Below are 25,994 nucleotides of genomic sequence, written 5' to 3' on the forward strand. Positions count from 1 at the left end.
TCAGATGGGTATTTTACACACACACAGTAACTACTGTAGGCTGGAAGCTATTGAATTAATACTGGTGAAAAGATAAAAGAGTTATAACGTGTAGTAACAGGTGACGCGTCTAAGGCTATGGTCTAAAATGTGAAACACAGCCTACTTTTTAACACTTTTTTATTTGCTACAGAACTCCATATGTGGTATTTCATAGCTGAGGTGGCCTTAGTTTACCTCTGTAGGTGTGTCCACATTTTTCACAAGGACTGTATGCGTATACTTTTCTGAGTGACTCACCACTATCTGGAAGTAGTCACTCGGGATGACTTCCTCCCCGTTCTTCATCCAGCGGACGGTCGGCGGCGGGTTTCCTGTCACAGCACACTCCAGCTCGATGTCGGTTGACTCATAGGCGTACGTGTTGGTCGGGTAGTTGAGGAACTGAGGAGGCACTGCAGAAACATAGAGTGAAAACAGCACATATAAACAACCACCTCTTCCTGCATGCTGGAGCATCTCTGCATCAATGCTACTGCTGCTCAGTCCGAGTGTTCACACACCTTTACTTAGTTGCCTTTTGGGATTATGTTTCACATTAACAAGTTTCTATAACGGCCTCAGTTAATTACAGACTAATTAACAAAAATATAACCTGAGCCATCAGCTTATTAGTAAAGCCCTAAATGTGTTTGATCTCATTAGCCTCAGTGGATCATCACACATTCATCTGCTCACAGACAGCTGCTGATTAACTTAACATTTTCAGGTGTTAGTTGGAGGATGGCTGCAATTCTTAGGCTTAGCTAAGTGAACACAGCAGCAGATTAATCTGGTAAATTCTTAGTTTCAAATCAAACAGCAGAAAACATAGCAACTAGTTAACATAGTGAAGGAGTCAGAAACAAACATTACGGTGTTTCAGTACTTTCAACAAACAGACGCGAACATGAATCAATATTGCATTGAGAAAATCAATTAGAACTTTTCCTGCATTAATGTGACATTAGCATGTTCCTGGGGTCAGGTTAGCTGGCATTCTTTCCTGGTTTTTTTGTGGTTTTCTTTCTCCAAAACAAAGCTGGAAAGTCCAATGTTATCATGATGCAAAGACCAAAAGCTATTATAACAAGAAATATGGCTATAGGAATCAGACAGAGTACCCGAAGCTAGCAAAAACACAGTAAACAGTCTGTAGAGGCGCTAAACTCATACTGAGAGACTGGGAGTCACTGCCAATCGTTTAACAGCACAAATTAACCCTTTTAATCGTATCAGTGGTCTGGATTCTGTGGGAGAGGTTCAAGCCATTAAGATGCAAAGTGACTGAAGCAGCTGACAGACCGAGCAACGTTCAGGTATGAGGTCATAGCGAACTGTCTTCAGCTCACTCGATTGTAAACAGGTTTGAAGGCAGGCGAAGAGGCTGCCATGTTCCAGCTCTGTTGTCGTCTTTGAACACGCGTCAGTAGCTCATGACTGAAAACGGAGATGTGAGACAGAAGCCATTTTGAGCCTCAGCAGACAGGAGGAAGCCTGAAGGGCCATGTGTAGCACCAAGCGCCACGCTGACGCTGTCAGTGCTGCGAGACTACAAACACTGCGTGTCAGCAAACACACACACGGGAATGTCCTGTAACTGTCACCAGACTCACAGATATACATGATGCCACAGTATGTAAGAGCTGTTAAATGTAAAAATACAAAGAATATGGTGAAGAGCCAAGAGAGACAAAAAGACAGAAGCATGCCTTGGAAACCAGGAGACAAAAAGTAATCATTCTAACTGGCATGCCATCAAAAACATTTTTTTTTTGTTGTTGCAAAAAGTCATTTTTGCTTTGCTCCCAAGCTTAGACTTGTGGTTAGAAATATAGTTTTGCTGAATTAAACCTAAAAGGTTATAAGGTAAGCAGCTGGCTGGTGCATCCTATGTTGCCACACATTTTATTTTAAAGTAAACGTGTTTATTTCTGCTGTAAGTTTGGACATTTTAACATGGGAGTCTATGGATATTGACTCACTTTTGGAAGCGGCCTCAAGTGGCCATTAGTGGAACTTCAGCTTGAATAAAAAAACAGAATTTAAAAAAAAAGAAAATCGATCAACTGTGAGAAGAAGAGTTGGAAATCAAGAAAAATAAAATAAAAGGTGAGAAAGAATAGAGGGAGGTAAAAAAAAAAAGACTAAAGGTTGAATGAACAAAGCAAGAGAACAGAAAAGAAAGAAAGTTAGCAGAGGTAGAGCTCTGTATGTGCCTCCGATAGACACATCATTATCTGGAGGTGTAACTTTATCACTGCAGTAATGCTCTAATTAAGAGGTAACGATTTCCTTTAAAGTGTGAGCGGCTGCCTCTTCACCACACCGACAAACTACACACTCAGGTACATACGACACAGATCACAACACGGCTTCCAAGAATTAGTCTAAGTAACTAAACACAGGAGACACAGGAGACACAGGAGAACACGTCTAAAGCAATCAGCTTCCTCTTCAGTTCAGTGCTGAGGTCACAGATCAAGTGGGTTTAGCAGCTCCAGAGAAACTTTGTATTACAGAGCGTGATAGAACACACAACTTTTTATTTGCAAATACAAAGTTAATTGAGTTTTTAAGACCACAATATCCTGCTTACTCCATCTTGAGGATAACAAGTTTGCTCTGGTTTTGTCAGCTGTGCCTATCAGAGCTTGTGTCTAATTATCCAGTACTATTGTTTAACCTGGGTCTGAGGTATGAATTGTTTCAGCTGCACTAGTTAAGTTATAACATGTCACTTCATGAGAATGTTTAGTCAATTAGAGAGAATTCTTCATTAGAGAGTCTTGATTAACATTTTGTCTGACAAAGTGAAAAAATAACAGTTAATGTAAGATCCAGAGTTATTCGTTTATTATCAGTTTTCTAATATTTTGTTTGTTTTTTTGCATTTATGTTCTTTAAAAAAAATCAGTTTAGTTTTAGTTGGTTTGTTGAGTTGTTTTATTGCTCAAAATCATTTAGTTTGTGATATTGTTGAGAAGTTCAATATCAAAATACAACAGTACAAATACATTTTAACACAGAGACAAACTCAAGATATTAACTATATTTTTTATTTCAGATAGTTTTGCAGGATGCACCCTGCCTCTCGCTCTCGCCTTTGTTTGTTTTTTTTTTTACTTTTACTTTATAATGACAGCATTGGTTAGATCTCAGCAATCATCATTGTGGGATATTTATGCCTGTGTAGTGTTATGTGCTTGGGTACTATAATATTCACCTGTAAACAGTTAATATTTGGACATGTAAAACAAACAAACAAACAAAACACTCCACACTGGATATTATTTTTAAGTTCACATTCCCCAGTGGAGATCAGAAAACATCTCAAATATTCAGCAACATAGAAAGTGAAATGTGTAAACAGTATTTTATGGCTAATGCCTTACCCGGTGTTGTGATTTGACCTTCAGAATAAGTCGATCTTCACTTTCCCCTCTACCCCCAACTAGTTATGGCAGATGGCTGCCCCCTCCCCTGTCCATAAATGGCTCCTCATAACAAGTATAAAAGATAGGTGTAGCCAACACAACATCGCTGGTTGGTTGGTGAAGTCTTATTTTGAGGCTTTTAGCTGAACATGGTGATTGACAAGTCATTAGCCAATGAACATACCCTGGACAATCTTTCTTGCTGAATTTAATAATGACCATAATTTACAAAATGGCCTTCATGTGTAATTCATTTTGACCTGAAACTAGTGGTTGAGCCCTTAATAATCAGAAGTGTTTACTGAGGTCACAGAGAGAGCAAACTGAAGGCTGTTTTCCAGAAGCTACATCTATTCCTTACAATGTCTATGACTCCGTCAGAAATCTATTCTTATTAAATTATTCCTACCCACCACATCTGAATTTTTGCTTATGGTGAATGTCAGGTCGTTGGGTTTTCAGTAAAATAATGTAGGGTCTTTTCCTTACGATATAAGACATTTGTTTAGAGATATATCTTGTTTAATACTCTTCCAACCAACTCATGTCCTGTGTCTGCAATTTACCTGCTATGACATTTTATACTTTAGGCAAGGCAAGGCAAGGCAAGTTTATTTATATAGCACAATTCAACAGCAAGGTGATTCAAAGTGCTTTACAGATATATTAGAAACAAAAACAATGATTTTAAATTGATTAAAACAAGCAAACGAACTAACTAACAAACAAACAAACAAAACAGTATATAAAATCAAAAATCAAAACAGATAAAATCAGAACAGTAGATAAAATCAGTAGTTAAAATGTAAGTTTTGAAATTTAAGCTTAAGTGCGGATTTGGTGCTTTATTTAAATGCAGCTGAGAATAGGTGAGTCTTCAACCTGGATTTAAATAAACTGAGTGTTTCAGCTGATCTGAGGCTTTCTGGGAGTTTGTTCCAGATATAAGGAGCATAAAAGCTGAATGCAGCTTCTCCGTGTCTGGTTCTGACTCTGGGAACTGATAAAAGACCGGATCCAGATGACCTGAGGGATCTGGAAGGTTCATACTGGGTCAGGAGGTCACTGATGTATTTTGGTCCTAAACCATTCAGAGCTTTATAGACCAGCATCAGAACTTTAAAGTCTATCCTCTGACGGACAGACTGCCTCTGTAAAAACTAAAATATTTGTAAAAAATATTAAAATAACTAAGAACTAAAACATACAGAAGTGCTCACAAATCCAGAGTCCATAAAGGCTAAAAATACAAGACCAGCATTGTTATAGTCTATTAGGTAAAATGCAGTTTGTGTCTCTGTCTTGTATTGTGTTGTGTTGTCAGTATCAATCGATTAGCACAGCTGAATCTCCAGAGTGTTTCCCATCATTACCTCACACGTGACATGCAAACAGCATCAGCTCTGGTTAGCCAATTTTTTTTTTTAAATGGTGTAAAAAAAAATCCCAGATGAGTACATCCATTTGATTGGATAAACAAAGCTAGGACACGTGGAACTATTCAGTTTTGAAAACTGACAACACTCTGGAAGACTTCTTTCAAAATTAGCCTTAAATCCATTTTATTCTGAAGGTTGAATCTATAGTTTTGTAATAGGAAGTGAAGAACAAGTAGTGGAAATGATCATGTCATTTTACATTTTTATTTGCTGAACTTGTTTGTTTAAAAACATTCATTGAACCTGCTGAAAAAAGGTAAACTGTGTACAATGATTCACGTCTGTCATTGGCATATTATTAATGTGGATGGATCATCCACATTAATAATAATGTTCTTGTGGGGTTTGAAATGAAGAGGTCCTGATTCTAAGCTTAATGCCCACACTGTAATCTTAGTTGGACCAAAGCTGAAGCCTTCAAATACTCGGTGTCCAGGGAACTGCGATCCCATGGGCTGGAGTTACACAGAGCTTAAAGAAGTGCTGCACATAAATGGTGCTAATCAAAACCTGGAGGAAAAAAACACTGAGAAGCTGTTGTTGTTTTTTTTGTTTTTGTTTTTGTTTGGGGGGGGGGGGGGGGGGTTATAAATCAGCAGCCAAAGAATGGCAAAGTGTAAAAAGAATCCTTCCTATAACTCACAGTAGTAATCAGGAATTCGGGGCGGACCTCATCCAGACCAGGGGCTCTGCCACCAAGGAGTTGTTTAACTGCCTCAGTGACCTCGCCCCCGGAAATTGGCGGTCATCCCCCTCATCCCCAGATTCTGCTTCCTCCTCGGAAGACGTGTCAGTGGGATTAAGGAGGTCCTTGAAGTATTCCTTCCACCGCCTGACAATTTTCTCAGTCAAAGTCAGCATTGCTCTGCCAGCACTATACACAGTGCAGGTAGAGCACCGCTTTCCCCTCCTGAGACGCCTGACGGTTTGCCAGAATCTCTTCGAGGCAGTCCGAAAGTCTTTTTCCATGGCCTCTCCAAACTCCTCCCACACCCGAGTTTTTGCTTCAGCCACTGCCCGAGCCGCATTCCGCTTGACCTGTCGATACCTGTCGGCTGCCTCCGGAGTCCTACAGGCTAACCAAGCCTGATAGGACTCCTTCTTCACCTCTGGTGTCCACCATTTGGTTTGGGGATTACCACCACGACAGGCACCAACCACCTTGTTTAGGTGCACCGGGTCTGTCCAGCATCCTCCCCCGCCACCTGATCCAACTCACCACCAGGTGGTGATCAGTTGACAGCGCAGCCCCTCTCTTTACCTGAGTGTCCAGAACATATGGTCGCAGGTCTGGTGATACAATTACAAAATCGATTATCGACCTGCGGCCTAGAGCTTCCTGGTGCCACGTCCACTTATGGACACTCTTATGTTTGAACAAGGTGTTCGTTATGGCCAAACTGTGATTTGCACAGAAGTCCAATAACAAAACACCGCTCGGGTTCAGATCAGGGTGGCCGTTCCTCCCAATCACACCCCTCCAGGTCTCGCTGTCGTTACCCACGTGAGCATTGAAGTCTCCCAGTGGGACAACAGAGTCTCCAGGCGGAGAACCTTCCAGCACCCCACCCAGGGACTCTAAGAAGGCTGGGTACTCTGAACTGCCACTCGGCGCATAAGCGCAGATGACAGTCAGGACCCGTTCCCCGACCCTAAGGCGCAGGGAACAAACCCTCTCATCCACCGCGAAGAACCCCAACATACCGGCAGCAAGCCGACGGGATATTAGAATACCCACCCCAGCCCGCCGCCTCTCACCAGGGGAAACTCCAGACTGAGACAGAGTCCAGCTCCTCTCCAGGAGACTGGTTCCAGAGCCCAAGCCATGTGTAGAGGTGAGCCGGACTATATCTAGCCAGTACCTCTCAACCTCACACAGTAACTCAAGCTCCTTCCCCACCAGAGATGTGACATTCCATGTCCCTATTGCCAGTCTTGGTAGCCGGGGATGAGTCCGCCAGGGCCTCCGCTCCTGGCCACTGCCCGGCACACAATGCACCCCACCCCTACGGCGCCTCCTGTGGGTGGTGGGCCTGCGGGAGGATGGGCCCATGTTCCCTCTTCGGGCTGTTCCCGGCTGGGCCCCATGGACTAAGGCCTGGCCACCAGATGATCTCCCTCGGGCACCCTTCCCTGGCCTGGCTCCAAGGCGAGGCCCCGGTAACCCTATCCCGGGCAGGGTAAACTGTTCCCTGTTTTCCTCATAAGGGTCTTCTGAATCGCTCTTTGTCTGGTCCCTCACCAGGACCAATTTGCCATGGGAGACCCTACCAGGGGGCAAAAGCCCGCAGACAACATAGCCCCTGGGATCCCTGGGACACACAAACCCCTCCTCACAGAATATGTAACAGGGTTCCCACCTTTTACATGCAATCCCATTTTGTAAATACCAACAGTCCTTTTTTAAATGCAAACACCAAATGTGGTAAATATGTCCCTAAAATAGCAGGATACAGACTTCAGTTTAACCTTCATGCTGTTTTCGCCAGAAGCTACTTGTGTTTCTGCCAATAAGGCCGAAACACAGCTACTTTTGTTTGCTCCCTCATTGTGGAGGGATCCACATTTTTAATTTGGCACAGTATTTTTTTTTCCTCCCTGGGGATGAGTTTGTGTCTTCTCCTGCGCTCAAAGTGGAGATCTCCTGTCTATAAGGCAAATGTCTTAACAACTACACCGTGAAGGCACACTCTTTAGATAATAATATTTTACGTTAAGGTTTTAGGATAACAGCATGTTCTTCTATTTTTGACCCCTTGACAACACCATACGTTACATGTACAAAATATAGGGGGACACGTAAGATTGTACCGGACAAGCTCAACGATTCTCAGGTGTGTTTTCATGTGTTTGGTGTCTGCTTGTAGTGTCTTCGTTCAGAAAAGACAAAAAAATATATAAAAAGTTTGCCTTAAACAAACTAAGAAAAAAAAAGAATCGACTAAAGGATAAATGTTGTCCGTTTCTTCCTCTTCAGCAATCTCCCTCGTTACAGTCGAAGCTCACTGGCTGATTACCCAGCAGCCTTTGTTCTGTTTGGGGAAGTCCCTGGGCATCCATCGATTGTTTGGATGCTGCAAGTTTAGCACTGATTACCTGGTCATCTGAGGAGAGGTTTATACAAAAGTGTGTGCGCGCTTCCTGGCACCTATTTTTCCTTTTTTTTCGTTCTTTTAATAATGCGAACAACAGCAGGCAGGGCGGTGTATTAATGTGATTTCCTGCTGGAGGAGTGGTCATTCATATGGTAATGGAATGCATCAACAACTAGCTGACCCTCTCCCACCCCAGCCAGACACAACAAGTCTGACTCCACCTCGTCTGGGTAAACATGGATTATAATTTCCCATCATATCATAGAGAAAAGTTAATGCAAAGCCAGAAAACAAAGAGAATCTGAAACAATACGACTGTTATGTGCTGTTGTGATCTTTTTATCATCTGCCTCATACACAGCATCAGCGATGCTGTCCCTCCATAGCTGCACCTGATAACTTCCACTCAGCATTCAAATGGAAATCAGCACCATCATTCATTTCAGTGAACATCTGCTGTGTGTGTGTGCTATCATCATGATAGCATCCAGTGAAGGGCACTCACACACATCTATAGCTTTAGACACACACGCACGCACGCAGACACACACACACACACACACACACACACACACACACACACACAGTTGAATTCTGAGCAGACACTCGTTAGCGGGCTCTTTCAATCTGCACTTAACTACCAATTATTAGTCATTAAGTTTATCCATGGAGGCTCAAACACCCCCACACACACCTTATCATCCACTCTGCGCGCATGATGCCTCAAAGAGTTAATGGGCTGTAAAGCCACTATCATTGAAGAGTGAAGGGCTAACATGGCTGCTGCTGCTGGATGCTGAGCCCATTTTGCATATCATTTTCATCCACCACTGCTGACCTTAATTTTAAGTGATGTAAATGTATTGTCCATAATGTGGGGACATTTAAAGGGAAACTACAGCAATTTAGTGAAAGACTTCTGTAAAGTTGGGGTCACAGATAAAAAAAAATACTGACACATCAGCCTCTGCAGTAGTAGTTTCTAGTGACAGACCGTACAGGAATGCTAGACACAGCCACCATGACGTTACCCACTGGTTAGCGAAGTCCCACTGTAAAACTTCAAGCCTTTACCTTTAGAGAGTTTTGCAGCTGTGAGTGTGGGGTGGATGTGACTGTGAAACTGAGGAACATGGCACTCATACTGGCTAATGACAAGTCCTTAAGCTTTATTTATGTTCTTTGTTGAATCTACGTACAGGGAACATGGCCTACATGAGGGGCCATGAATTGAATTTTAGCTAAAAATATTTACTCAGTAATTTTATAGTCCATTGATTAGAACAGACAACCTAAGCAGAGTTGCATGCTAGGAAAAGTATTACTTGTACTTCCTAATGTTGCACCATTTTTGTGCAAATTGCCTGTAACACTGTTAAATGATACAACAATTTTTTTGCAGCAGGTCTGTCATAGATTCAACACAACGGTTTTCTAAATTATGTTTAGCAAACCAACGGAAAGAAATTGTGCTCAAAGGTGGAAAGACAGGGTATCACCAGGACTTTGGATTTGAGCAGATCAAGGCACAAATGGGCCCTGATGGGTGAGTTGGTTGTGTTTGTATATTGAGAATATGCACCCATACTATTTTATATATATATATTTATATATTATGGGTGCAACAATACTCGTATCGATATTGAACCGTTCGATACAGTGCTTTCGGTTCGGTACGCATATGTATCGAACAATACAATACTTTCCTTCTGACGATGCTGTCTGTGTTGAGCGCTCAGTGGATCTGCGCTCGACAGTGGAGCCTAGGTGGAGTAGTCGAACGCAGATTCACTGAGCGCAGGGCAAGCTAGCGAGACAGAAGTTAAGCTCTCCTTGCAACATGGCAAATTGAACCTCCCCCACCCTCATTCAGATCTGGCGTTTGGAACTATTTTGGTCTTCATGTGATGTATGACCCTGAAGGTAAGTGTGTCATGGACAAAAGTAAAACAGTATGTTGGATGTGCCACGCAATGCACTGGTGGGAACTAGTGCGTTAGCGCAGTTAGCTCGTTGCCGTGTTGACACCATCCAGCCCCACGCAAGGGGTGATCCGGGTAGCTCGTTAACGGAGATTTGCCGTGTTGTGGCGTTAACGTCATTTCAACGAGATTAACGCTGACAGCACTAGTGGGAACACAACGAATATGACTGCACATTTAGTCCGGCATCATCCTAGTGCAAAGACAAGTGGAAGCAGACAAAAACAACAAGCACGCATGCTACAAACTTTACCCGAGTCATTTAGCCAGCCGTTAGCACATGATTCTCCTTATGGGGACCTGATATGTTTAATATGCTGCTGAGAATATAGCCCAGGAGAAGCGTATAGTATAGCTTTTACTTTGGAAAGAGCCATTTCTCTGTAATTAACTCTCTTTTCCAAAGATGAGTGATTTCTCGATCAGATTTTTTTTTAAATTTTGTTGTTTCAGCAACATTAAATTTAAACTGTACTTTTATAAAATTATTATAATTTTAATAAATGATAAATTAAAAAGGCATGAACATTTTTTAGTATCGAAAAAAATATCAAACCGTGACACCAAAGTATCGAACCGAACCGTGAATTTTTTGTATCGTTGCACCCCTAATATATATATATATATATATATATATATACAGTGGGGCAAAAAAGTATTTAGTCAGCCACCGATTGTGCAAGTTCCCCCACTTAAAATGATGACAGAGGTCAGTAATTTGCACCAGAGGTACACTTCAACTATGAGAGACAGAATGTGAAAAAAAAATCCATGAATTCACATGGTAGGATTTGTAAAGAATTTATTCGTAAATCAGGGTGGAAAATAAGTATTTGGTCAATAACAAAAATACAACTCAATACTTTGTAACATAACCTTTGTTGGCAATAACAGAGGTCAAACGTTTACTATAGGTCTTTACCAGGTTTGCACACACAGTAGCTGGTATTTTGGCCCATTCCTCCATGCAGATCTTCTCAAGAGCAGTGATGTTTTGGGGCTGTCGCCGAGCAACACGGACTTTCAACTCCCGCCACAGATTTTCTATGGGGTTGAGGTCTGGAGACTGGCTAGGCCACTCCAGGACTTTCAAATGCTTCTTACGGAGCCACTCCTTTGTTGCCCGGGCGGTGTGTTTTGGATCATTGTCATGTTGGAAGACCCAGCCTCGTTTCATCTTCAAAGTTCTCACTGATGGAAGGAGGTTTTGGCTCAAAATCTCACGATACTTGGCCCCATTCATTCTGTCCTTAACACGGATCAGTCATCCTGTCCCCTTGGCAGAAAAACAGCCCCATAGCATGATGTTTCCACCCCCATGCTTCACAGTAGGTATGGTGTTCTTGGGATGCAACTCAGTATTCTTCTTCCTCCAAACACGACGAGTTGAGTTTATACCAAAAAGTTCTACTTTGGTTTCATCTGACCACATGACATTCTCCCAATCCTCTGCTGTATTATCCATGTGCTCTCTGGCAAACTTCAGACGGGCCTGGACATGCACTGGCTTCAGCAGCGGAACACGTCTGGCACTGCGGGATTTGATTCCCTGCCGTTGTAGTGTGTTACTGATGGTGACCTTTGTTACTTTGGTCCCAGCTCTCTGCAGGTCATTCGCCAGGTCCCCCCGTGTGGTTCTGGGATCTTTGCTCACCGTTCTCATGATCATTTTGACCCCACGGGATGAGATCTTGCGTGGAGCCCCAGATCGAGGGAGATTATCAGTGGTCTTGTATGTCTTCCATTTTCTGATGATTGCTCCCACAGTTGACTTTTTCACACCAAGCTGCTTGCCTATTGTAGATTCACTCTTCCCAGTCTGGTGCAGGTCTACAATTCTTTTCCTGGTGTCCTTCGAAAGCTCTTTGGTCTTGGCCATGGCGGAGTTTGGAGTCTGACTGGTTGAGGCTGTGGACAGGTGTCTTTTATACAGATGATGAGGTCAAACAGGTGCCATTCATACAGGTAACGAGTGGGGGACAGAAAAGCTTCTTACAGAAGACGTTACAGGTCTGTGAGAGCCAGGGATTTTCCTTGTTTGAGGTGACCAAATACTTATTTTCCACCCTGATTTACGAATAAATTCTTTACAAATCCTACCATGTGAATTCATGGATTTTTTTTCACATTCTGTCTCTCACAGTTGAAGTGTACCTCTGGTGCAAATTACTGACCTCTGTCATCATTTTAAGTGGGGGAACTTGCACAATCGGTGGCTGACTAAATACTTTTTTGCCCCACTGTATATATATATATCATACGACACACACACAGTGATATTTGAGAAGTGAAATGAAGTTTATTGGATTTACAGAAAGTGTGCAATAATTTTTTTAACAAAATCAGGCAGGTGCATAAATTTGGGCACCACAAAAAGAGAAATGAAATCAGTATTTAGTAGATCCACCTTTTGCAGAAATCACAGCCTCTAAACGCTTCCTGTAGATTCCAATGAGAGTCTGGATTGTGGTTGAAGGTATTTTGGACCATTCCTCTTTACAAAACATCTCTAGTTCATTCAGGTTTGATGGCTTCCGAGCATGGACAGCTCTCTTTAACTCACACCACAGATTTTCAATAATATTCAGGTCTGCGGACGGAGATTCCAGAACGTTGTACTTGTTCCTCTGCATGAATGCCTTAGTGGACTTTGAGCAGTGTTTCGGGTCGTTGTCTTGTTGAAAGATCCAGCCCCGCCGCAGCTTCAGCTTTGTCACTGATTCTCCAGGATCTGCTGATACTGAGTGGAATCTATGTGTCCCTCAACTTTGACAAGATTCCCAGTCCCTGCACTGGCCACACAGCCCCACAGCATGATGGAACCACCACCATATTTTACTGTAAGTAGCAGGTGTTTTTCTTGGAATGCTGAGCTGAGCTGAGCTAGATTATTATTTTTTATTACTTTGTTGTTTCAGAAACATTAAATTTAAAAACTGTACTTTTGAGTTAAAATATATATTTATAATTTTAATAAATGACAAATGAAAATGGCATGAACATTTTTTTGTATCGAAAAAATATCGAACCGTGACACCAAAGTATCGAACCGAACCGAACCGTGAATTTTGTGTATCATTGCACCCCTAATATATATACATATATTAGGGGTGCAACGATGTTTAAGAATGTTTAAGAATATATATATATATATTCTTAAACATTCTTAAACACATTATTGTGTGTGTGTGTGTGTGTGTGATGTATAGAGAGAAGCTAGTCCATTGGAAATAAATATCTGTAAATGACTTTGCCTGTTATATTGCGACCAATCCAGTCAGTCTGTGAGGCTCTTTAGTTTTACACTCATAGATACTACAGCACCTATGTTATGTTATGTTACTTTAGTGAGGCTGAATCTCTTTCGGGCTTCTGTCAGCCTAACTGAAGAAAACTGAATTAGTGTAACCCTTGTGTTGTCCTTGGGCCAAAAATGGTCCCTAGGTGAATGGCAAACAAGTATATGGGAATCCCGTGCATAAATTTAGATACATGTGTGTTCCCTGGACCGATGGCTGTAGTTGCTGTCCATGGTGCTGATCATATAATATTAATAATATATTATTTTCAGCCTTACACACTGTTCTCTCAAAAATCTCAAAAAGAAATCTCGTTGTATAGAATTCATCAGAAACGAGCCCTACTTCTCTCTTGATTTGTGATTTATGCGGAGACTAAGTTGATGCACCATATGAGCAGCATTGGTTTCCCCGTCAGAATCATGCCTCACTCATAATGTCTGATATAAAAGAATTAAGGCTGCAAAGATTTTATTGTGTAACTTAAATAGAATTAAATGACTCATTAGGTGCCGAATAAAGAATACAAGGTGACTAGTTTAATGAATCAAAGGGTTTTCTTCTAGTACTTTCTCATTCACTGCCTGTGTATTCCCCATGACCCTTATTCCTTTCCACCACTGAGGTCCTCGTGACAGGGCCAAGTAATATCTGATCTGAATTTAAAAACAACCTGCTGCCGCTGCCAAAAGTGACATATTCACTTAAAGGAGCAAATCTGGTGGAGTGTTAGAGGAAACTTTTTTCTAACAGGTTGATTAATATCGGTCTCAGTGAATTTACCATTTTGAATATGTAGGAGTAAAAATGTCAGTTTCTATTTGCATTTCAAACCAGATTCTGTCCTTGGGATGGGAACACAAAGATTTACTGCATTTTAAAATCTCCCAAGTGTTATTTAAACAGTTCAAGGTTATTCAGTTTGACCTCACAGCTGTGGAGCCACTTTGGCTGAATTTGGGTGTGATTTTAAGCAGAAATGTAAAAAAATTAAAATAAAATTGGCTTCTGGAAATTTACCCCATTCTGTGTAACTGTAAGCACATGTAATAATTTGAAGAGCAGTGCCATATGTCTATGTATTAGCACAATATTGGATTATTCCTAATGACACATTGATCCATGTCCATTAGGGAATTGGATTTGTAGATAGATGATGTTTTCAGGTTCTGTGCACTGTCTCTGATGGTGGCAAACGTGATGCCAACAGGTACTTTTCATGGATGTTGTGTTTGTCAAAGCTGAGAAAAGGAGAAAACCCATCACGAGCACCTTTTTGTTTCTGTGTGCCACTGAGAACAAACAATTTTCAATCAAAATGAGGCACTTTAGGCTTCCATGTCTCAGCAGGGCCAGATTCATTACAACTCCAGCACAAGACTTCTCATTACAGAGACTCTAACCGTTCACACCGAGAGCTGCTGAATCTTCTGTCTGCGCATTCTTAAACAAGTGCTCATTTTCGACAGAATTACTGAGCGAGCACAAAGCAAAGAGGAAAGGTAATCAGTTTGCAAATCAAGATGCACGGCTTGGCATGAATCGATGTGTGAGAGCAGGGCGAGTTCAAAGAGCAGCGAGGGAAACACTTAAACTGGTGTCCACCCACGAGAGCACGCTACAGATACAGTTTCCCATTTATTAGAGGAAACTTCAGTATACTCAGAGGTACACACTCTCTCTGCATACTTTCACCAGTATGCTTAGTGGAAATGTAATGTGCACTCCCATAGGACACTCTATAAAGTAACAGACTACTCTTTGATGGCTGTAACCTTGTAATGCATTGAGTTACTTTCAACTGTTGAACATCCAGGTCACCACTAATCTGGGTACTGTTAGGGGTGGGTTTAGTTTAAGGCACATGCAAATTAAATTTTTCATGAAAATTGCTCAGGGTAAGGCTTAGAATTGGTATCATCACTGGACACAAGCTAGATCTTAGAGGGTTACAGGGTTACATACAGGCAAAAACGGGGTTACCTGATCTTAGCCCTAAATGTGTTATCAGTGACTTGGTGGATGTAAAGAGGTTACATGTAACAATAATCAGAATTCAATGTTTACTCTGTTCACCTCTTTAAAATTATTATTATTGTACAGAAATGTGGTCTAAGCAGCTTGAAAGAAAGTGACTGGACTTCATTAGATAAATGCTTTTGAAAATTTCTAGTTTCAAAGCAGATTTTTTTTTAATCACGTGACACACTTTTATGAGGCCATTTGCAGGATTTGGACTTGTTTTAAGACTATCATTCCCTTAGCACAGACATTAGACACGGCTGTCTTACCAGAGACTTTCAAACAAGCCAACAAACCTCCCACATCTGGTTGTTTTTCCCCAGAATTCTCTGGGATGTTAAATTGTGACACCATGTTAGCATTAGACTATTTCTGGCTGTTCATCATACAGATGAAGCCATTAGACTTTTCTGTCACAGAACTGTTTCCTGACAGTTTTTTAAACGATTTTTTTTTTTAAGTTGCAGGCCTCCACACAAGTGATAGATTCCCCCCTCTTTATTACCCTCTTCACAATCAGTCAGGGCCTTTAATGTGTCATGTTTTCATAATCTCAGGATCTACCGTGTACGTGTCTTTGAAATCATGTCTCTGACTGAGAGGGTTGTACAATTTAAAGCACTTTGAGATGACTGTTGCTGTTAGGACAATGGTGCTATATAAATAAAACTGAAATGAAACTTTTATTTTTAAATCACTAATATAATAAATTAGCATTTGTTTTATAACTCCCTTGTTGTTCAAGAAATAATGTGTGGCTGTCACAAACCTGAATTTGATCAGCACATTATCTGAGAACTACTGGTATAACTGTGAGGTTAAAATGTAAAACACTTTTTAAAAAAAAACTTAGAAAAGATAAAAAGATAAAAACTACATTACATTTATTGGGTTCAGAGATCTCATCGTTCTCATTTTACTAAATCACATTAACTATATTCATGTACACTAAAGTATTCAGTTTTACATTACTCAAGGTGAAACTGAAAAGCCTTTAGAGATGTTTTAATGGGTAACTGGGGGAGAAAAGACTCACTATTTAAATAGTGCATCTTTGATCAAAACGCAACAGAAATTTTCTTTACGGACTGAATGACAATGAAATTATTTCTGAACACAAAAGTAAAAAACAGAGAGAAGAGAAGGTCAAATATCCAGGGAACAGACAAAAAAATGATATTAACAATTGTTTAAAAAAAAATTACATTTTTAAAATAGCTTTGTTTAATGTTCACTTTACAAATCAAACTGGAAGAAGTGGGAACTCGGTGACTCAGATTTGATTGGTTTGGGTGTTTTAAACTGGTGATCTGCATTTTCACCACAAAAAAGTTTCTCAGAATCCACAACACAGCCGCCCTTAAAGCCAGTTGGCACTACAACAGCAGATGACCACTCTGGGTTCCACTCTGGGTGTCCTGTCAGCCAAGAACACAACTCTGAGACTTCAGTGGGCACAGGCTCACCAGAACTAAACAGTTTAAGATTGAAAAAATGTGGTCTGATCTGCAGATGGCCAGTCCAAAATTTGGCATTTGCAGCATGAATACATGGATTCAACCTGCCCTGTGTCAACAGTCCAGGCTGCTGCTGTTGGTGTTGTAAATTGTGTAGGGAATGTCGTCTTTCCAATCAATTATGTTTATCACGCCATAACTGAGTATATCTGCTGACCATGTGTGTCCAAAATAAATTGTGTCACAAAGCAAAAATCCTCTAAAGTTGGTTTCATGAACATGGAAACTGGTATAGTGGACTTCAGTGACTTTCACAGTTACCAGATCCTGAATCCTGTAAGACATTGAGGCTGTTCAAGAGCAGTGTGCTAGCATAAATGTCACAGGATCTCAGAAGAACGTGTCTAACATCTTGTTGCCATTTATGGTTTTGCATGTGGATAGTTGACACTAGATAAACTGAATCTGGCACTACGGTAGTACCCTTTTTATTGCTTTTGTAGAAGAGTAGAAGAGTGACCTCTTATAAATTAGAGGATACAGTGGCAATTATAAGTCGGCTAATGCTAGCTAGCTTGGTTAGCAAGCTGCATTCATAAAGTATACATATCTGGTAATTAGTGCTAAGTAACATTCAGTTTTCATGTACTAGACTTTTTTGATGGTCTCTTAGTACAAAACCCATTGTCTTGTCTTCTAATTTACCATATGAGGTGAATCGTCCAGGTTTTCAAAGCGCCCAGCATGTTAGGTCAATGCTTTCTGTTCAATCTGATGGTAGCTGTTTTCTAATGAAGACCTAATAAAATGTTAAATTACCATGGAAATCAGCATGACTGCACAACAAGTCATTTTTTAATACACAAAATCAGTTAAAATACTGCATAAGGCTCAAACAATACAAAACTGTCTAGTAGTCAAGTTCAGTGCCAAACAGACTATGTTGATATCAATTCAAGGCCCTAACAATGGAAACTTTAATACAACTTAAGACGGTGAATTAATTTTAAAAAAATTTAAAAATCGCCCTCTTTTCAGTTGTTATCAAGAGGAAATGCAGCAAAGTGCATTTATGTTATATTCATGCTTTTTGCTATAAGGTCAAGCGTTTTAACAGTGAAGTCCAGGGCTATTGACTCACTGTGGTGCCGATCTGTATGGGTCATTAGAGAAATTCCAGTTTTTGGCACGAACATATTGCCCCCCTTGATGTTACTACAATTTTGAGCACTCAAATCCTTCTCAGACTGATTGTTCTCTGCTGATTGTTCTCTGCTGTCTGAACACAGAAGTGAAAGACAGCTGAGCTTACATGGGATTTCTTCCTCAGATGCAGCTCACAGCAGGAAGACTGACTTCCAGCTGGTTGCCATGGCAGCAGTTTAACAGGCAACAGCGGTGGTCATCATGACGGGATGACACAGTGGATATTTATAAAGTCTAATTAGCTCAGTGTGGCTCTCGCCGTCCAACAGCCCTGACCTAAATCCTGTCAGATCAGTGAAGTCATGTTCCGTGCTGAGAGATGCAGCCGGGTCAAAACCTCAGAGGCCGACATCACCTGCCCTTCCCTGCCGGAGCTGTCCGTCCGGACGAACAGGTGAAGCCAGCGTGAAGGTAATCACCTCAGACAAACAAGCAGGAGGGAGGACACTGACAAACTGTGACATTGTAGTAAGGAAAAACCAGACCAGACTGAGAGAGAGCAGTGCAAGGTTAAAGGTCAAACAAGCCGCTGAGTGTAGAAACTATCTGCAGCGTAGAGAATGAGTGTCTAGGCATCATATCGTCTTAAAGGACAGACTAGAAGGACAGACTGTGCTAAAAGTAAAGAATCAGAATAACCTTCAGTTCTTAAATCACCTCAAAGCAGTAGAATTTTATATAACAAAAATTCCCAAACAACAGACACACAGATGGCAGGAATAAAGACGGCAAACAAGAACAAAACAGGCGCTGATCCGACTGGTGAAAAGGAACTGGGAATCTCCCAACGTTCATCACAAACATCCAAACAATCTGCAGCATTAACAGATGGTAAAAACAAACAGATGTCTGCAACTGATCACCTCCTGCATTTTACTTTCATTTGTCTTGTGGACGAGCTGAAGAAGATATTCCTCCACAAGAGTAACATTTTATAATCAGCTCTGAAATTTCAGCTCAAAGAGAGCCTGATGGGTATAAAACATGAGGCAGGTTAGTTCCCTTCGGGGTCAGCCCTAGGGAAAAGTCACACAAAGTCCTTTTTCTTTCCCCCACTGCGACTTGATTGAGTTCAAATCCTGGATTACAAAGCTTAAGAGACAAAGGACGGGTCAGGATGATTTGATTTGTTGGCCTCTGCGGACGCATTAAAAACCTGCGATCAGGCAGAAAGAAATGAGCAGCGGCGGTGCGCTGGACAGACTGAGAAGGATTACATGGCCTGACCATACGTGACCAAAGAGCCAGCAGTGCTTTAATCTGTAGAATAATGGATATGGAGGGGAAAGGAGGGGTTATAAAAGAATTAGAGACAGAAGAGAATGATATGTATTGGAATTTTATAGAACTGCTTGCTAAAATCTACAGCAGACATAAATAATGTACACTGGATATGATGGCATTTATGGTGGCTGGTGGTTAGTCTTCAGAAACTTCCTTGTCTGTTCAGGATGAAGTCAAACCCCCAAAAGGTACCAAACACCTCCTGCAGACTTTTGTAATTCCCACACATTCTCATAAGCTTGATTACATGTCCAGGGTCTTGGAGACAATGCACCTTTGAATTTAAGATATTTTATATGTTTTACTGTATTTAAAATGCTGTAAGATTTCATAATGTTACTAATGAAGTACGTAGGGTAAGACTGTTTGACTTTTCTCCAAAGAAACCCCAAAGTGTGTCTTGGACTCCTTCCGCTGTATATATTGTGCGGCAGATGTAGAACATAAGACAATAACAGGTTGGTGGAAAGTTTGTGTCCTGGCCCACGGTCAAGATTTTCTGTCTAACCCCATCATTACCAAATAATGTTGTTTTGTCAAACCTTCTGGCATGTGAGTAACCTGCAAGGTGTCTTTCATCACAAGGTCCAGAAAACCAGTTCGTGGTATCGATGAGACCAGGGCATTTACTCTCAACTTAGAGGTCAATGTTGCAAAGATGCACATTTTTATCCAAACCAAAGCATTTCAAAGGTCCAAAAAGAAGGTAGCTGATAAACCTGGGTCAGCAGACAATATAGATGTAGTCTGTACAATAAATCAAGAAAAGACATACTGTGGTCTGACACCACGGGATGAGAACACCATGTGCTCATTTTAGGCTCATTCATGGTGTTTTGTAATACGATCTGTTTGTCAATTATCACGAGCTCTTAAAGGAAATTGTAAGATGCTAATCCATGTTTTCACAACCTTATACCTCTCACAAAAGTTTAGCCGAATTTCCTCCTCTAAAAGATCTCACTTGATTTTCTTGTGTTTGTAGGCAGAATTACTCCAAAAGTCATACACTGAATTACATGAAAATGTTACCAGAGATGAGGCTTTTGGAGTTCATCTGGATCAAAAACTGTTTGGAAGGATTATTTATCAGTTGGAGACATAGAAAGAACTGGAGATATGTTCTGACTATTCCCTAATTAATCAAATCAAATATGGTCTAGAAAAACGCAAAGAAACAAAATGTACCACTGAAACAAAAGCATCTACTGAAGGAAGAAAGCATTGAGGCAAGTAACAAAATAAGTAAAAAGGCAAGTAAAAAATGTAGCTTCTAGGTCTCTACCTATGTCCTGGATACGAAACCTTTAGTATAACCATACGTTATCCGTGTAGATGCTGACACACTTTTCAACTTAAAGACTTTAAGCTAAACTTTAACCTCACTTACTTACTGTTTTGTTTATTGCCTATTAGTTTGTTTCAAGCGTTATTCATCCCTCTGCTCCCTCCAACTCCCCATGATACTTCAAATTAAATTGAAGATATTTTTATGCTAAAAACACTTTCCAGGACACTGTGCTTTCATCCAGCAAGCCACAAAGGGACAACTCTAAAATATCTGAGAGCCAGGGGCACTTCTGGCAGTTTGTCCGTTCTGACAGTGTTAAAACATTCTGGTCTTAGCGGCACTGGCAGACATATTGACACGCTTAAATCCTCCCTCTTTATTAGTGAAGACTTCCCTCTCTACAGGAGCCCCGTGACCCCGCCCCCTCTATCGCTCCGCTCTTTCTTTCATGTCTTTCAGTCTCTTTAGGCAAGCGGCGGTGGGGCCGGCCGGCGGCTCAGTGGGGGAGTTTGGCAGCTTGTTAAATGTTTTCTAAAACACCCACAGTAATTCACAGAGCCGGTAATTAATCAGGAGAGGAACCCCGCAGGCCACAACCAGGAGGGTGTGTGTGTGTTAGTGTGTGTTTGCTATCCTTCTTCTTTTTTTTAACAGAGAGACTTAATGATTCTACAGCAAAGAGAGACAATCACTGCAGACCACAGAGACTAAACCAATCTCAGTTTTGCTGCTGTGAATTAGTTTTTGTGTGTGCGTGTGCAGTTAGTGGTTTAGCCATGTTTGTGTGGCAGTGTGCATGTGACTGCAGTGAATCTGTAGCTGCATTAACTGTGTTTCAATTTTACACCACAACGCTCTCCTTTTAAATGCAAGCACGTGACGCTTCAGTCGCACCTTCAGGAATCACTCACTTCTGCTCGCAGCAACGATTGCCTGAATGGTCCAGCTATTTTTGGTAACTTGTGTTTTTTAACTGATTTTTATTGCCAATACCACAGACTGTTGCTCGTAACAGCCTATGGAGTATCTTCTATGAGAAGAACATCAGTTGAATTTTCCTCTGGGTCAACAGTTAGCGACGCAGCTAACGTTGTGGCTCAGTCACACTAAAGGTAGAACAGCAATCTCCATGTGACTAGAAAAAAAATTGGTCATTGACTGATGACTGCAATTATTTTTTTTGCTGTCTGAGACCAAATAGAAGTAGTTGTGACCAACTGGACATGCAGAGGCTGAGGGTGTTAATCCTCAAACTCTAGGTGAATCTTTTCATTACAAGATGATGTACAGATTTCTAGGTGGGAGGCAACCTGTCTCCAAACAATCACAGTCTGACTCGGACCGACTGTAGTCACTATCAGATTGGTTTGCAAATAATTGCAATTCAATTTAATTCAGTTTACAGCAGTTGCATCGAGGCACGTTGTAAATGCAGACAGATTGCCAGCAAGCTGCAATCATTTAATGTCAGCCCTGTTGATGAGCTCAGCTCGTGTCTTTGAAGTAGTGGTCTGACTCAAATGAATGCCAGCTGATTGTATACTGGTTATATTCCTCTAGAAAAAGGTACACAAAGTCATTCTGGGTCATTGTGCTCCCCTGCAGCAACTATATCACTATTTGTGGAGGAATTTCTGAATTTGTTTAAAAGATTTTAGTTTTGACTCAAAATGTAAGCACTTCATGCTAATTTCTATTTAATCGGAATTTCTTTGTATGAAGATTTGTAAGAAATGGCAACAGATTAGTGGGTTTTGCCAATTTATCATAGTTAAATAATGACAACGAATTAATGAATGCTATTGTATATATGAATTATATGCAATAGCAGACTGTTAGCACACTAACTGCTTTGAAGACATCAAACAGGCCCCCCTGGTGGTCCTCCTTGGATCCTCGTATTCTGGGGCCTGGATATCCTCCATACCTGCTTCATGCCCTGGGGGGCGGGGCTATGGCTCCCCACACTCCCTAGCAGATTGTTACATGGAGAAACCTTTTGAATACAAGCGTGCTGATCCACACAGGTGTACACACAGGTGTACACACGGGTGATCACAGACACAAACTACACCTTTCTTGGCTGATACCTCAAAGCACATTGTGCGCTCTTAATCTTGCGTACTGCACAATAACATGTAATATTTAGTATCTACTGTTATCTACTGTTAGCTAGTTTATTGCGATGGTGTTGTATTTATTATGTTGCTCTTTCTTGTTTGTTTTCTCTTCTGTTCTTTCTTATCTCCAGGTGTTTTGTTTGTTTTTCTCTTTTTTTTCTTCCCCCCTTTCTCACCATCTCTTCTCCCCTCTATTTTTCTTTTCAGTCATTCTTTCTCCCTGTCCTATCCCCCAGTCATGTCTGTAACAACCAAAAATCAAATCAAATAAATACATAATTATAATAAAGGTCAATCAAATGGACCAATATGGCAAGGCCATGATGATCCAATCGGTAAAGTAAATCCGCTTGGCATCTTTCTTTGGCCTTTGACAACAATTCTGATGGCTAAAGATCCAAATGGGACAGGCATAAAAAAAAAGAAAGAAAAAGAAAACAGGCAACCAAGCAAGAGAAGAAAAGAAAAAAAAAAGAAAAAAAAGAAGAAGACATCAAACAGGAACAATTTCGAAGGCAACAAGATTGCTTGAAGTTCACTGTGCACAGCTGGTTATGCTGGGGGATCATATATTTTGTCTATGTTAGCAAGTAAGCTAATGTTATTCAGCTGATTTAGTGAAGCCTGACTCATCAAACAAGGCAGCATTCAACAGTCACCATAAGAACGCCATTCGATTCTTGGAGGGATCGTTTAATTATTTTTAGTCAAATCTTCAGTCTCATTGAGCTCATTCTATTTTGCAGATTTACTGAAAATGAGTTTATATTTCAAAAACAGATTATGTCATAAATACTATAACAGCACTGGAATCCCATATATAATATTAAAATAATACAACAATACCCTGCAATTAAAAACAACCTGTAAAAGCTATGAAAGCAAGAAGAACCTCTCATAATAACACTATAAAATCTTTACAATAACAAAATAAACATTTCTCCTCTGACCTGTAAGATGCTTTTGTCTTGTTTTTTTTTTTTCTATTAGCATCCTCCTGAAATATTAGCCGGCTGTGCTGACAGCAGCACCGTGAATATGACTGATAGCTGCAGCGCTGGCTTTGTTTCTCACAGCTTTCATTAAGCTGCTAACAGGAAGTGGCTAATGAGCCGGGCTGCACTCATTATTATGGAAAACAACACACACATTCGTTATCCTAATCATCTAATCATGGTCACTGCCCTGTGGAGTCAGAACACACACATCTCCATACTTCACCTAGCTGTGGATATTCATCAGCATCTAACTGCCTCCATTTAGCAAAAAAACAAAGTGTAATGGGGCATATTAGCACAACATATTTCTTAGTTTAATGCCAATGTAGGGGAGACACTGGGGAAGTGAGTCGCTCACATGTCCGGGAAACTTTGTCATTAAAATGTAGGGTTTTTATGTCTTCTTGTATTTTAAACTTAAAGAGGAAGCACCAATAAACACTCTTCAACTGTTTACTTTGTCCTCAGACGACTTTTGAACTCAGCAAAATGTTTTAGAGGCCATAAACAGCGAGATTTCATTTCCAAATCCTTAACACTAATGACCTGATAAAAAAAAAGTATATGCAGCATTTATGGCACCATGCAAAAAATTTAAATGCAGGTTATGAAGAGACTGAATATGTGTATAAAAATAAAAACAAACGCTAAATATGACGCCACCCCAGTTTCTTTTTGAAGCACATTTTTCTCTTTACTTTTACTTTCCTGCCACTTTATAAGAGTTCAAGGCAAATTAGGATCTCCTGAAGACGTTTCACATTAAAAGCCTCCAACAAGAGCGAGATAACGTTCCTGCTCAGCTGCTCGAAGACCTTTAATGTGAAGCATTTATGAAATTTGATTGTAATCATTTCCATATTTCTGTGAGTCACGAGGACCTCAGAACACCTACGGCATGATCCATTTTGATTTGAGGCATTAAGAGGGCAGCAGCCTTCAATGACCACAAAAACCTGCTTCTTATACACACATTGAAGTTTCTGCAGTGGTTTAGCTTAGCTATGCTTCTAACATCAACTTAGCATCTTGCTAAAGATACCCTCACCTAGAATGGTCAGTGGTGCTAAACAGTGGAGAAAAAGAAAGCAAAATTGTAATAAGTTGAAGTTAACAAGGCGGCGTTTGAGTATGACTCTGGCATGCACATACACTCACAGAGCACTGTCTTAGGTAGACCTGTTCAGTTGTTCCTCTTGATCCTATGAAGAACGTTCGGGATTTGGTGGAATGGAAGATTGTCATTATGGATGCGATACCAACAAATCTGTAGAAACTGTGTGATGATGACATTTCGTATCAAAATCTCAGAGGAATGTTTCCGGCGCCTTGTTTAATCTGTGCCACAAAGAGGAGGTCCAACCTAGTACTAGCAAGGTGTAGCTAATAAAGTGACCAGTGTGTGTATATGTATCTTCATGTTATTTTGTCCATAAATATGCAGAGAAAGTGTGTAAATGGAGCGTGTAGGTAAACTGCTCACGTTATCAAATATATTTAATTTGCAGATGAAGCAAACGGAGATAAAAGGCAGACACAGGAGGGATGAATGAATAAATTGAGAGTGGATTTACAGATAGCTCGAGGCTCGTCATGATAAGAGAAACTTCAGTTTAATACCATGTCGCCTTCAGCTCTGAAATAAGGAATAAAAAAAAGAGGGGAAATGATGGAGAGATGGATTAAAATGCACAAAGTGTAGAAAGGCTTCAGCATCAACCTCCATGTGTTTATCAGAAATGCACCAGCTTTACTCCACTTTTAAAAGTTGAATTCTTTTTCCTTATTCTCCCCCTTCTTACATCTGCTTAATCCTTTGTTTTTCCCTCTGTAATGACTTGCATGTGGTTACTAACACTGCTTTGCAGAAAGAAAAGCTGCCATTATAGAGAGAAGACACAAAGTTCACTCTGGAGAAAGGTTCAGCTCAATTATTTGCTCAAAGATGTGATAATTGTTGTCCTGAGAAGATTGTCCTGAGCCCATTATGTGTAGAGTAATTGTAGTTCTCATTTAAAGTTATTAAAATGGTTGCTTTGACTTTCAGTATTTTTTATGTGTCTGTTTATAATTGATCTTTGTAATAATAGCCGTAGGCTCCATCATTGTGCTAACATCATCATTAATTGAGTTACTGCAATGGGGCTTCTGCTCACTGACATTATGATGGGGACAAGGATTTTAATTCTATTTCAAAACTCCCCAAGTGATGCTTATTCACAGAGCCCCAGGCTGTTTGGCCTTACAGGTGTGGAGCCGTTACCGACTGATTTATATTCATTAATTTTATTCTTTTCCAGGTAGAAAACTCAAAAGCACATCTGAGTGCCTACAGGGTTAAAAAAA

At 40.6% G+C, this 25,994-nt stretch overlaps 1 protein-coding gene across 4 annotated transcripts in view; it reads right to left on the bottom strand.

Annotated features, from left to right (window-relative positions):
- The window catches only part of dcc (DCC netrin 1 receptor), a 389,213-nt gene that overhangs the window by 195,692 nt on the left and 167,527 nt on the right, over positions 1-25,994 (bottom strand). For all 4 annotated transcript variants that reach the window (XM_085168991.1, XM_085168990.1, XM_085168994.1 and 1 more), the window contains exon 6: positions 280-434. In XM_085168991.1, coding sequence (XP_085025117.1) covers positions 280-434 — 155 coding nt within the window. The remainder of the gene's footprint in view (positions 1-279; positions 435-25,994) is intronic.

The sequence above is a fragment of the Neolamprologus multifasciatus genome, chromosome 7, assembly GCF_963576455.1.
Source record: "Neolamprologus multifasciatus chromosome 7, fNeoMul1.2, whole genome shotgun sequence".
Lineage (NCBI taxonomy): Eukaryota > Metazoa > Chordata > Actinopteri > Cichliformes > Cichlidae > Neolamprologus > Neolamprologus multifasciatus.